Source organism: Rutilus rutilus (assembly GCF_951802725.1).
Source record: "Rutilus rutilus genome assembly, chromosome: 21".
NCBI lineage: Eukaryota > Metazoa > Chordata > Actinopteri > Cypriniformes > Leuciscidae > Rutilus > Rutilus rutilus.
Genome location: NC_140226.1, coordinates 27269054 through 27283872, shown reverse-complemented (window position 1 = coordinate 27283872; position 14819 = coordinate 27269054). Strand labels below are relative to the sequence as shown.

The 14819-nt window shown below is 36.1% G+C and overlaps 1 protein-coding gene across 7 annotated transcripts in view; it reads left to right on the top strand.

The window, feature by feature from the left end:
- The window catches only part of dnmt3ab (DNA (cytosine-5-)-methyltransferase 3 alpha b), a 50428-nt gene extending 38368 nt beyond the window's left edge, over nt 1-12060 (top strand). For 5 of the 7 annotated variants that reach the window (XM_084392564.1, XM_084392566.1, XM_084392568.1 and 2 more), the window contains 12 exons: nt 1164-1208; nt 1305-1384; nt 3162-3274; nt 3360-3543; nt 5736-5820; nt 6862-7007; nt 7715-7805; nt 8419-8567; nt 9665-9750; nt 9831-9900; nt 9988-10106; nt 11160-12060. In XM_084392564.1, the coding sequence (XP_084248690.1) occupies nt 1164-1208; nt 1305-1384; nt 3162-3274; nt 3360-3543; nt 5736-5820; nt 6862-7007; nt 7715-7805; nt 8419-8567; nt 9665-9750; nt 9831-9900; nt 9988-10106; nt 11160-11301 (1310 nt within the window). In that variant the 3' untranslated portion in view covers nt 11302-12060. The remainder of the gene's footprint in view (nt 1-1163; nt 1209-1304; nt 1385-3161; nt 3275-3359; nt 3544-5735; nt 5821-6861; nt 7008-7714; nt 7806-8418; nt 8568-9664; nt 9751-9830; nt 9901-9987; nt 10107-11159) is intronic. The other 2 variants (XM_084392565.1, XM_084392567.1) reach the window with 1 other exon arrangement.
- The last annotated feature ends 2759 nt before the right edge of the window (nt 12061-14819 follow it).

Genomic DNA, 14819 nt, shown 5'->3' with positions numbered 1-14819 from the left:
TCTGGTTCTTTGTCAGTTATAAACATTACTTGTTTTGGTTGTTCTGTTCCCGATCTTGTCCCTGAGTATCCGTTTGTTAAAGTTTGAGTTTGTTTTTTGTTTAATAAAGCTGTTACAACCAGTTGCAGAGATGGAGGAAGCAGGATCTGCGTGCAGCAGCTTTATTAAACAAAAAACAAACTCAAACTATAGAAACAAACAGGCAGGGGGCGGAGAAGACAGAACTGAACTGAAGACAAAGACAGAAATCAAAACAGACTGACAATGTGACAGTTACATTGTACTTATTAAAATAAGTACTGAGTAATATGAATTAACTACATGTACTTACTATAGAGTTATGGTTAGGGTTAGGGTTTGGTTTAGGGTTAGTTACTTGTAATTATGCATAATTTACTGTTATTACTATAGTAGTACATGTAGCAACGTGTAACTACGTCCCCATAAAATAAAGTGTTACCAAATATTACACTTCATATTTAATAAAAAACTAAAAAGTGGTGCTTTAAATATAATGACAAATATATAATTAATATAAAATATAATATAATATACAGTACTGTCCAAAAGTGTAAAAAGTTTAAGTATTTCTTTCAAATAATAATAATAATAATTACTGACCTAAACATTTTGAACAGTAGGAAACAAATGCTTCATTCATTCATTCATTCATTCATTCATTCATTCATTCATTCATTCATTCATTCATTCATTCATTCACAGCACTCTTGCTGCTTTGGAATGCTTGATTCTACCTTGCATGGGCAACACTTTTGAACTAGTGTCAAAACTAGTATGATGAACTAGTATGTTTTGAGATTAACATTAGTGTGCAACTGAAATAAATGACTCCAAACCTTGCATTCATTTTTTATTCAGTTTAACGCTCAAGATTTTTAATAATTCAGCTGTCTGTCATCAATTATTTCTGACATATTTAATATGTAGTTCCACTACAATTAGCAACATTATTTCAGTTCATAAAATTCATGGCATGCTAGTAAAACATTGTTTTGAATATTACATAATTGCCAAAGTGATGTAAATGTAAACCACTAGAATTTCCATTAAACAAGAAGTCAAGATGAAATGAGCCAAATGTCTGAAACACTGGGAAGGTTTCCAATATTAAAATGTCTTTTTTATTGTGTGTTGTTTTTCAGAGAGGCTTGTATTCGAAGTTCGTCAAAAATGTAGAAACATTGAAGGCATGTATTACACATACACATTGAGATGTGTTTCATTGCCGACTGTCAGCGTTAGTCTCTGGTAAAATCTCTCTCTCTCTCTTTGAACACTTCCAGACATCTGCATGTCCTGTGGCAGCCTTAATGTTTCCCTGGAGCACCCGCTCTTCATTGGCGGAATGTGCCAAAGCTGTAAGGTAAAAGCCAGGAAATTCCTGCTTCCTACTTCCTAAAGCGCTGCTTTGTTTCGCCACTTGTAGTTTTGTCATGTCCATTTACATTATTGGCAGATGCTTTTTTTGTCAGTGACTTTTAACAAATGTTACATACTGGTTGCTGAATGCGATCATTTGCAGGGATATAAAGGCAAAACATTGTGCCAGTAGGGTAGATAAAAATCAAATACTAAGACAAAGTCAGTCAACAAACTAGGCATCACACATACTGTAAATACAGTCAGTTATTTAGTTGTCAGTGCAGTTGTTCGTTAATGCAGTTTGTTTGTTAGTGGAGTAAAAGATGTTAGCTATACGGAGTTATACAAAAGTTAGTAGAGTACGATAATTGTAAAGTTAATTTGTGCAATTTTATTAAAATAAATATTTTTATTGGAACTGATTGTGTTTAGTATTCAAATTCAGGCAATATTAGTGACTTTTTAATTACTATTTTTATTTTTTATTAGTACTTTTTATATTTTATTATTTATCATATATTGTATGCTTAATTGTGGACACTTGTTTACACCTTTTTTTATTTAAATAGTAATAAAACTTTTTTAGATTAAATTTAGTCATTAAGTAGTACTATCTTACACTTTTTTCTTTAACAGAAATCTAAATGAATAGTTTCATATTTTATACTTTACATTATAATGTTGTGATCCCTTAGTGTTCTTATTTATTTAGAGAATAGTGCAGATTTTGAATATCAACCATTTAACACTTATGGCCATATCCTACACCTGGCGCAATGCAGCGGCAAGCGCGACGCAAGTGTTTTTTGCTAGTTTCAGCCTGACGCAGTTATCATTTTCACATCCTGCGCCACGTTGTTTAAATAGCAAATGCATTTGCGCCCATGGGCGTGCTGGTCTGAAAACGAGGTGTGTTCAGGAGCATTGTTGGCACGTTGCTATTTTGAGGAAACAGAAATAGACTGCGCCATTGACCAACTGAAACCTGGTCTAAAGTCAATGGTGCAATATTTTTTTTGTTATTTAATGAGCGCGTTAGTAATGTGCGCCTATAGGCGGGTCCACAACGCACTTACACTCTGCTTATTAAACACACAGGGATGCGGAGCTGCACACAAACATGCCAAATATTTAAAATAAAAGGATTACAATGTAAAAGATTATTATTGTGTACATAAAGATATGGTGGAATCCGGCTTGTCCCGTAGATGGTCTGCTTGCGCACTTTTACCTCGTGCACGAGCAGATCTGTTTGCGCTCTGGAGACGCGTTCGATCTTTCCGCTTGCAAATTCCATGGCGCGAGCACAACTGGCATTTAAAGGGAATGGGAGATGAGACTCTGATTGGTTTAACGCACGTTAATCCACAGTGCATTGTGCATTGAGTACACATCTTAACATCATAGAGTTTTAGCTTACGCACGTTTTCCTGTCGTTAAAATAGCAAAAGTGGATTCGGACACGCCCTAAGTGAACTTGCGCCGTGCGCTTTAGACCATGCTCTTAGATCGTTAAAATAGGGCCCTTAGACATCATTTTAATACTAGCCAGAATTGTAATGGTAAAATATGAGATAAAATATTTTAATGAGTTGATCTCGCAAGTATATCGTATAGATTTCTGTTTTAAACAAATGAAACAAAATAAAAAATAATCAATAAACTGCCACAAAACGTTCTCCTCTGTTTTTGAACAGTTCTGTAATTCCACGTTTTTAGTCAACCATGTATTCTTCTATACAAACAAATTAATATTTGATGTGTTTGTCCTTTCTTAGAACTGCTTCCTAGAATGTGCGTATCAATACGATGACGATGGCTACCAGTCGTATTGTACTATCTGCTGTGGAGGGAGGGAAGTGCTCATGTGCGGAAACAATAACTGTTGCAGGTGAGATGAGGTAATATTTACATTTTGTACTTCAATCCTGCATCAATCCCATTGGTGTCTCCATTGTTTTTTCGGTCTCTTGCAGGTGTTTCTGCGTGGAATGTGTGGATCTGTTGGTGGGGCCCGGCGCGGCGCAGACAGCTATTAAAGAAGACCCGTGGAATTGCTATATGTGTGGGCCGAAGACTCAGTATGGGCTGTTGCAGCGCCGGGCAGATTGGACTTGCAGACTGCAGCACTTCTTTGCCAACAATCATGACCAGGACTTTGTAAGTGACATTAACTCTCCTGTTGCTAAGCTCCACCTTAAAATCGTCATTGACCAATCCGACCTTAGCAACTGTTACAGCCCATATAGAGTGGATTAGCGTCACCCACTTTTTCAGCGGCGCTGGTTCCGGAAGTATTTTTTCCATTCATTTTATCCATAGGGATTTTAAATAAAGTCTTAGTTAAATAGTTCTAAGCCATGAACCAAGACAATGAGCTACAAGGTGAACAAGCTTTGATTTGAAGCAAAAAAGTATTTGAAAATCGGACAAAAATAAAAAGGTACAAGACTGTGAACTTAACGGCTTTAGAACTGCAATCCCATGAAGCATTGCGAACAGCATAATCGAATTAAAAACTATAGAGAAACATAAAACTGCTCATTTACAAATGTTGATTGTATATATAAAAAAATATCTATTTTAGGTTTATTGCAAAATATGCTTATATAAAAACATTTAAGTATTTTGACAGCATAGAGAGATCGACTCGATTATGCCATTCGCAGGGGAGTTGGCGGAGCTAACAAGATCTTTTGGTGCATGTTGCTTTTTTCGACTCTCTGACTGGTGTAATTTCCTGCACAGCATCATGGGTAATGTAGTTTTTCACAGCAGAAGAAAATACCATGGATTAACAACCTCGTAGCTCATTAGTTCTGTTTAAAGGTTTATAAGTTATCGTTCAAAATAAATTTCCCTATAAAGAAAATGAATGGAGCTTTTTTTTTACTTCCGGAACCCGACTGTTGCACTCTATAGTACTATACTGTTCTATTATCAGAGAAGCTCTTCGGTTCACTGTGTTAAGCATTTGCCTTGAATCTGGCTGGCACTGGTGCAACTGAATGATTTGTTTAAAAAAAAAAAACAGGTATGAATAATGATTACTACCGATTTTTTAAAAATGTCTTTTAGAATACTTTATGCTCACCAAGGATGCATTTATTTTATCAAATATATAGAAAAAAAAAGTTTTTTAATATGTTTTTTAAATGTAATTTATTCCTGTGTTGTCAAAGCTAGATTTTAAGCACAATTTCTCCAGTTTTCAGTGTCACATGATACTTTAGAAATCTTTCTAATATGCTGATTTGCTGCTGAAGAAACATTTATTATTATCAGTGTTGAAAACAGTGAACAGTGAAAAGGACAGCATTTATTTGAAATATTTGTTGTACATTGTACACATATTCATTGTCACTTTTGATCAATTTAATGTATTCTCGCAAACATGTATGCCCAGTATTCCTCTAAACTCACTAATTCATATTTTATGTTTTTTCCCTTTTTTACATTTTGAATATGATTCCCAGGTCTGGAAAAGTCATGGAAATTTCTGTAGTGAATATAGATTATTCTAGTTAGAGTATATTCAGCTCTAGAAATTATAATTTCTAGAAATTACTCTTTTCAGTGCAGTCTCTATAAAATGATTTTTGAAAAGGCATATCCGGTAATAATGAATTACTGGAAAAGTCATGGAAAATCATGGAAACCTTTTTGGAATCACATTGTGAAAGCATGCTATATGACTAAAGATTCCCAACCCTAATAAATATGTTTTTTCTTATTTACATAAATATTAGACTTCTTCAATTTTAGCGTTGTTTGAGCAGCTGTGACCATTTTTAATCAAAACCGGTGTGATTTACAGTATAAACGTGAATGGTTTGAGAGTTTTATGATGTAATTATACAACTCCTAAACCATTTGCTTTCCAGACCATGTGAAAGAGCAGCTTGGATAACGGCCAGTGTGCTTGAAGAGCAGCCAGAGAGTGTTACAGTCACAGTGCATTGTGCATTGAGTACACATCTTAACATCATAGAGTTTTAGCTTACACACCCCACTCTTTAAATGGGTTACAGCACAGGTTAGCGAGCGGTTGCTATTGTTAGCGTTATTGAATACTACAACGTTTAACAAAGACCAAAGATAAGCAGCCACACTTAATCACAAGAAAATGCTTAATGAAACTGGCCGGTGATACTGCGGTTAGTGTACAGGTGCTCAACAATAACCCCTTGTTACTGGACTGGTTTAACGTAAAGGCCTCTTTGTTGGATACAGACAGTATGTACAGACAGGCGCTCTTTCATTACCAGAGCAGTGTGATTTAAAGGTCTCTCTCTCTCTGTCCTTCTTGTCTGTCCCCCCTCCTTCATTTCATCTTCTTTCTTGTCTTTCAGGAACCACCAAAGCTCTACCCTTCGGTTTTGGCAGAGAACAGAAAACCGATTCGTGTCCTGTCACTTTTTGATGGGATCGCAACAGGTTAGTGAATAATGTCCGCCCTTCCTTTCATCCTCTCAGCAGAAAATAGTGCTGATCACGTTACACTCATCCTGGCTTTTAAAGTGCACTTAGCTTAACTGTTATACTGGCCGCACATCGATACTGCTGTACTGCATATGTTCGAATGTGTGATTTTTACTATGAGGATTAACGGAAGAGTTTTGAACCTAGATCAGGGATAGGTGCCGCTGTCTTGCATAGTTTAGCTCCAACCCTGATAAAAACTCACCTGCCTTTAGCCTTAATAATCCTGAAAACATTGATTAGCTTGTTCGGGTATTTTGAATAGGTTTGGAGCTAAACTCTGCAGGACAGAGGAACTCCAGGACCAACCTTGCCAATCCCTGCCCTAGATGGTCCACATTCGTACTTAAAGCCTGATTATTATGTGGCGTATGCTTATTTGGCAGGCAAAAGAAAGATTTTTCTGGTCACTACATACTCAATGAAACTTCCACTATCATATCATTTTAAATCCATCAAGAAACTGGCTAAGATGTGTTCACATATACCACTGTTCTGTGAATTTGCAGGATTTCAGCTAAATCCTATCAATTTGGATAGGAATGTACTGATTCTGGAATTTACTGTGAGTGCGAAATATTTCCCCATGCAGATTTCGCATCAGGTTCAAGTTGTTCACGTGGATTCGCCACGTTTTACCAACAGAAAGCTGGACAGTTTTAGCCAGCAAAAGGTGTGACTGCACGTTTAAACCTAGCAAGCTGTCAACTTTTAAAGGAGATTTGGTCATCATAGGTGTGTATGAAGCAAAGACATTTATTATACCTGGAGAAAATGAACCATTAGCATTCTCAATCTTAGCTGGCGCAGGACACCCCCCTCCCCCCATCTTTGTTCATGGGCGCTCAGCTCTGCACCCGGGTTGTTTTGAGCCAATCACTTTAGCCGTAAATGCCATGTGACTAATACTCTGACATACTACCATTACAGTGTCCAACAATAAGCACAAAAAACTATTTTAGTTTTTGATTGTTGTTGGGTTTGTGATTATTTTAGGGCTACTGGTTCTGAAGGAGCTGGGTATCCAGGTGGAGCGTTACGTGGCCTCAGAAGTGTGCGAGGACTCCATTACCGTGGGCCTCGTTCGGCACCTGGGCCGCATCATGTACGTGGGTGACGTGAGAAACGTCACCCATAAACACGTGAGTATGATCCTTCACCTCAGTTTACTGTTGTTCCATACGAAGTTTATTTCAAGTCGAATTTGACATGGTACCATAAAATGACTTGGCAATCTCTCTTTCGTTTTTCTTTAAATGGTCTTTCTGCTCTATGTACTGTCTATGTTCATACTTAACAAAATACTTAAAGGTGCTGTATGTAATTTTTTTTACTGTACTACTAAAGCATAAGAATACCATAACGTGTTTGCAGATATTTAGGAAACATGCTAAGTTCACACACTTGTTTCTTCGAAAAACAATGCTACAGCCAGTACTTCTACTTCGAAATGTGCATTCCGAGTGGGAATGTCTGTTTGTTTTGGTCTGTGTGACCCCGCCCACTGGCAATTTACCCAATAGTACTTCTACACCCTGGGTTGCCAGTTGGCGGAAAACTTATTGCAGCCATGGACGCAAGCAAACGAACTGGGTCAGATAATGCAGATAAATTAACTCATCAACTTACAGTGCAAGGCTTGTTGCCTTCCATTGCCAGTTGCGCTCGTTCCGGGCAACCCGCGTGAGCGTCGAGTCTGAGGAGGAGATGGCGGGGGAAACGACTCTCTCTAATATTTTGAATTTGGACTGCAGTACCCATTTTAACCACTACCTGTCAATATTACATACTGCACCTTTAATACACTTATGTTCATCACTATATTCAATGTTTCATGTTTATTTCACAGATCCATGAATGGGGTCCGTTTGATCTTGTCATAGGTGGAAGCCCATGCAATGACCTCTCCATAGTGAATCCAGCTAGAAAAGGTCTCTTTGGTAGGAGTATATTTAGCTGTGTGTTCTAGTCTTAGTCAGTTTAATTGGATGTGACTAGTTTCACACTTACACTAGCATTCACAAGTTTGGGGTCAGTAAGATTTCTTTGGTTAAAAGGATTGCATTAAAATCTATCAAAAGTGACAGTAAATTGACATTTATAATGTTAAAAAAGATTTCTGTTGCTTTTTTTGAAAAATGGGAAAAAAGAAAAGTTTAACAGTTAAAAGGTAAAAAAACTTTTTTTATTAACATTGATAATAGTAAGAAATGTTTCATGAGCAGCCAGTCCACATATTATAATTATTTCTGAAGGATCATGTGATGTGAGACTGGAGCAGTGATGCTGAACATTCAGCTTTGTCATCACAGAAATATATTACATTAAAAAAAATATGACAATATAAAAAAGTACATTTATATTGTAACAATATCTCACAATATTACTGTATTTTTTTTATCTTTTAAAGCATTTAAAATGACCATCCCCAAACGTTTGGATGTTTTACTTATTTGTATAACACAGTTCATATCTGTGTATATTTTAATGATAATTGTCATATTGCATTTCTGTCTTACAATCTTGTTTTTGTAATCCATCACACTCTTTCAGAGGGCACGGGTCGGCTCTTCTTCGAGTTTTACCGGCTGTTACATGAGGCCCGACCGAAAGAGGGAGATAACAGGCCGTTCTTCTGGCTCTTTGAGAATGTGGTGGCCATGGGCGTCAGCGACAAGAGGGACATCTCACGCTTTTTAGAGGTGCACAATTGACCATGTTTCATAAACATAGCCGCAAAGTTTAGAAATAGTCTGGCCAACTAGCAGTTAGTTAGGGCTAATCAGTCTTACTATTCGGATTCAAATTAGACCAGTCTTCCTTTTTATATAACTGCCTTAAAGTTATGACTGGTCTTGAAGAACAAAATTAGATTACTAACTTGTAAGACTAGCAGTTTATGCAACTGGCCACAATTTAACATGACGATTAAAGGGGTGGTTGATTATGATTCACTTTTCTAACTTTAGTTAGTGTGTAATGTTGCTGTTTGATCATAAACAACATCTGCAAAGTTACAACGCTCAAAGTTCAAAGCAAAGCGAGATATTTGCTTTTAAAGAAATCGCTTTTTTTAAGGACTACAACAAACGGCTGGTTGGGACTACATGACATTCCTCCCGGGTTAGTGACATCACCAACCCTAGAATTTACATAAACCCCGCCCCCGGAACACGATTTATAGATTATCAAGACAGAATATGCTAATCAATGACTCAGAAGAGAACTATAAGCTACATAAATTCATCAACTAACCATTCAGAAACGTCCTGTTGCATTCTACATGTTGTCACTTCTTCTTGAGTCTCTCCATCACTGTCTGAATCTGGTTTGAACATAAAAGGCTAAACGTTTTTGAAATTTTCAGTGCATGTCTGTGTGAGTGTAAGCTCTTGAAGCTCCGCCCTCTGTGCCAGGAGCAGCAGCTCATTTGCATTTAAAGGAACAGAGACAAAACGGTGCGTTTTTGCTCACCCTCAAAAATTGATAATTTTAACATGCTATATAAAAATATTTGTGGGGTATTTTGAGCTAAAACTTCCCATACACACTCTGGGGACTTATTTTACATCTTGTGAAAAGGGCATTATACCACCCCTTTAAGACTTGTACTGTCAGTGGGGATTTAATATAAACCAGTAGGTTTTTGCTTCCACCTAGTGGTACAGTGACCTGCTGTGCAGGAACAAATTAACCCCTCATATGCTTGCTAGCTCAATATTACAAAAGCTCAGAATGTATTTTAATGAATTATTATCAGTTTAAATCAATATAATGTTATATTGTCTTTTTATCATAGTGCAACCCAGTGATGATCGATGCTAAGGAGGTGTCTGCTGCCCACAGAGCTCGCTACTTTTGGGGCAACCTGCCTGGCATGAACAGGTTAGTTAGACGTGGACTCTACATTCACTTTTTTTAATCTCTCACTTTGTCATTTCACCTCTATATCCTTCTTCTCTCAGACCGTTGTCCGCCATGTGCACTGATAAACTGGACCTTCAAGGCTGTCTGGAGCATGGCAGGACAGCTAAGGTACCCCTTAGACAAACCCTCGATTGATTTCTGGATAAAGCTTTATACAGCAACACAAACAGCAGTTTCTTTTCACATCTTTTACAGTTTGATAAAGTGCGGACCATCACCACACGGTCTAATTCCATAAAGCAGGGCAAAGACCAGCACTTCCCTGTATTCATGAATGACAAAGAGGACATCTTATGGTGCACTGAGATGGAGAGGTATGGCCAAATGCTTTTATGAAGTTCTGAAATATATGTACTATAAGACTAAATGTAAATGTGAAATGTTGCACTAGCTATGTTTCCAGCCACCTATTTTTATGCAAATTTTCATCACAACATTTATTGCGTTTCGTCTGCACGCTTTGAGGCGCAGGCCATTTATGATGTACAAAAAAGAGCCACAGTGGCTTCCCCAATTTTTTTTACAGATATTTTGCACCAATTTCCCAGGAAGTGACAATTTTGTCCTCTTGAACATATGGGTTAGATGTGTTTTATGCAATATTCCAATTTTGGATGAAAACATAGCCACTGGCATTTAATCAACCCCAGTGAACAGTGATTTTATCTCAAATTGATTGAATCATCAGTCATCAGCTGGCTGTCTGAAACCATATCCTACTCAGTAGAACAGAAAATGACCACATATCAATACAATGAGACATGTTATCCATAACACTTGTGTAAACAACGATATAAAAACACAATGAAATGGTTTGACAAACAAAATTTTATCTCCTGATTTGGTACATTTGATTCTGGCTCGATTTACACCTGGTATTAAAAACCTTTTTGCGGATACAATCACAAGTGGACTGTCGAGACCGAAAAGCAAATAGACACACTGTTGCTTCCAGTTATACTTTTAAAACATGTGGTGTTAGACAAACCTGAATTTTTTCATTACTCCAGTCTTTAGTGTCACATGATCCTTCATTATTCATTATAATATGCTGATTTGCTGCTCAAGAAACATTTCTTATGATATTTTTGTGGAAACTGTGATATTTATTTTTAAGCTTCTTTGATGAATAAAAGAACAGCATTTACTTGAAATGAAAAGTTTTTTTTGCAACAATAAAAGTTTTTGCTGTCACTTTTGATCAATATAATGTCCTTTAATGCGTCCTGAGTTATAGGCCATCTCTGTAATACAAATATTATGCACTGTTCTAGATTATTCACAATCTATCCATATCACAAGAGTGTCACATTTGTGAATACATTTAAACTAAATGGCTGCCCGTTTCTCTTTTTCCTGGACGTTAGGGTGTTCGGCTTCCCTGTCCATTACACAGACGTGTCAAACATGAGTCGTCTGGCCAGGCAGAGGCTGCTGGGAAGGTCTTGGAGCGTCCCGGTCATCCGTCACTTGTTTGCACCACTCAAAGAGTACTTTGCCTGCGTCTGAACTCAAACCCAGTACAGATGAGAAAAATCGAAACCGATGTAATACCAAGAGCTTCAAAACCGAGCTCTCGTATGTTATTTGCAAGTTCGACATCAAAAAAAAAAAGAAAGAAGGTATTTCATGTTTTGTTTTGGGTTTTTTCTTCTGGTTTGGAATTAATTGACTCTTTTTTTTAAATTCTATTTAAATTTTTTTTATTATCCATTTTAATTTTTAGCAGTGTTATCCAGTATTTGAATTGATTTATGTGTGCAAGCTATACTTGAGGCACAGCCTCCTTTTAAGGCACTGAGAGATGGTTACAATTCGAGGCAGAAATGAGGAATTCGACGAGACGGAAATAGCATTTAAGTTCGCTCAATCATTTCGACTCTTTGAGTTTTTCGACTATCGGGTCGCGGATCGTTCTAATTCTCACGGTGCGCGTCTTTCCTCTCCTCCAGCTTCTGAGCCTTGGTGAGAGAAGGAAAAAGACTTCCTTTCAGTGTCAGGGGAGCTTTGTCTTAACCAATCCAAAACACCAGATCACAAATACCTCTTTGTTTACAGTTTCTATATACACAACTGAAGGTAATAAAGGTACTACTGTAATAGGTGACAATATGGTGCTTCAAGGTGGTGAAAAACATTGCAACTCATGTGGTGCTACTACTCAAACAAGATCATGGGGTCATGTTTTGTGGTGTCGCCAGGTTAAACGAATGACTGAAACTTACAAAAAAAAAAAAAATAGATCAAGCCAGGTCTACCACATCTCATTTTATATCTTTTACAGCCATTTTGTACAATATTCTCTGGTGCTCTTTTCAAAAACAAACAAACAAAAAAAAAACACACCTCAGCCTTTCAATCTTTGAGGTCTGCTTCCTTTAGTATGCCTGCAATCTGAACGCATGGAACCAGCCACATGGGCGGTGATGTTTTTGTCATCTATACCTTGAAATCAAAGGCTGTGGTGAGCTACTTTTTTTCTAGTGTCACCCAGACCAGAATCATTACTGTACAACTCTTGGCGTGCGCGGCGGCCACAGGGAGGATGGTGTCGGTCCTTTGTCGGCCAGGTGAACCTTCAACCTTCAACTGCGGTGCTCGCATGCTATTCTCAGTCAGGTGCAAATCTTTAAAGGTGCGGCTTCACAATGTTCTTCTACCTTTTTATAGCAATTTTTTGTGCTGTGTTACCAACAATATGGAGCACTTTTGTATATGTATACTTCTTTTTTCTTTGATATTTTTTTTTATTTTTATCTTTCTCCTTGATTCTTGTGAAATGTTCTTTTTTTTTTTTTTTTTTTTTTTTTGGTTCTGTTAAATGATGTGAAATTCTTGCCGTTATATAAGGTAATACTTTGTTGTGTACAGTAGGGCTGTGCCAATAGATGTGAATGAATGAGCTAGGATAGAATAAATCCATCTGTCGTGCCGGTGGTGAAGGGGCCGAATTCAAATAGCACCCCTCTCATGTTTCCATGTGCTACGGAGTCGCTTTATCATAACTCGCGTCGAGAAAGTGTCTGCTCACAGTTCTTACTGCTATATAATCCCAAAGTGAGTGTGTTTGTTAAATATCCCTGTAGGAAAAGTAGTCGGATGGGGTGTCTGTGTATGACATCGCACGGTCGTTAACTACGTCTGGTCCCTAGCGTAGATCTGAAAACATTATTATGTTTGCAAATGGTGAATGTTGACCATGTCAATAATTTAGTTATCACGCAAGCTATATAGGCTAAATTTGTGAATTTGGTTAGAAACGGGCTCTAATGACAACCTTGTCAGGCTCTTTTTTTATTTAAGGCATTGCACTGCTTACATACCTTAACATTTGTCATGTTCAGCAAAGTTTCTTCTTTTATTTTCCAAATTTTTATCAATGCCCAGATTTTTTTCTTTTTGTACATTTTGTACATAGAAATTGTCTGTTGCTTTTTTTTTTTTTTTTTTTTTTTAAATGACCTATGAGATGTACAAATATAATTCTTTGCTAATATATATCATAGAATCAAAACAGCACTAAAATCACAAGAGGGGGGTAATTGACAAAATGGCAACAGGCTAATTGACATAAGCTATAAAGCAGCAGGGTGTCTTTTGTAATTCATATTTATATGTGTCGAACGGGGGATAAAACTAAAGAATGAGTTCGCTAAGTGATTTTACCTGTCCCATCTTTACTGCACAGCCCTACATACAAAAGTGTGTCTCAATTAGCTTTTTAATAATTTTGTTTTTTAAGTACTAAGAGAGGGATTGTAGGTGTGTCCTAAGGTGCTAAACATTTTATCTAATTGAGAAAAAATATATTATTTGGAAAAGAATTAAACTTGTCTTGATAATGATTGTTTTTTTTTCTCCGTTTGTTTCTTGTAGTATTGGAGAAGCACTATTATTTTACTCTCTCATATAAAGATATTAACAAAGGCATTTTAACTTTGTACTTGAAAAAATGATAAATGATGAAAGATTCTTATATTGTTTTAGAATAGACATTGCTGTAGTTGGTGCTTATCTGTGGGAAATCATGTACTCATAATGGGAAATAAAAAAACAATGTAATACATTTTGCTGTTAACATGTACTTGCTTAATATCCAGGCAGAATTGCTTCTAAGTCCTACATTCCATGCCATATATCCAGCCCTCCATCCTCTTTTGTTTCAATTTTTTTTTTTTTTTTTTTGGTTTTGTTTCATTTTCAATTTTGATTTCTTCTCTGTTTTGTTCAATTTAATTTGCTTTATTTGGGTATATATATATATATATATACATATATATATATATATATTTGGCTGTAACAGCCTCTTGTTTGCTCTCCTAACAGGTTTTCTGTATATCTCAGTGACACTGTTGATATTTGTGACCTCTGTTGTATCATATAAACTTTTTTCAGGCCTTCTCTTCTTTTGCAATCAGCTCATACAGCAAATGTAGCAATCATTCACCACCTCTCCCCCTTTCTTTCGTTATGTGCCCAGAACGAAGAAAAAAAAGGCTCCTTATGTACTTGTGCTGGAGAACACTTGAATAAATGTATTGTTTTTTTTTGTGAAAAAGTTGTTTGTTTTTCTTACAAGTATTTACCATATAATAATCATATGATTACGTTATTGGTTTAATGTATAAAATGTATATCTATGGTTTCAATATAATATTCTGGAAAGAAATGGTATAATATAATATATATTATAACATGTATGTGGACAATTTATATATATTCGTCCATGTACATATTATATTAGTAATAGTATAATAGTAATAATACAGTATGATATTTCTGCTTTTTTTGTAACACTTTTTATGTATTTATATAGTAATGTGCATTTTTTATATTTATGTATATTTTAATAATTTTTTATAAGGACATACATATATAAAATATTTTAATATTTTTCTGTTATTTTAGTTTTACATAAGTCTATATTTATATATAATACTTTATATATATATATTTTTTTTATATATATTTATGTATGTATTAACATAAAACAGCCAATGCAATACTTAATAGTCTAGTTTGCATGG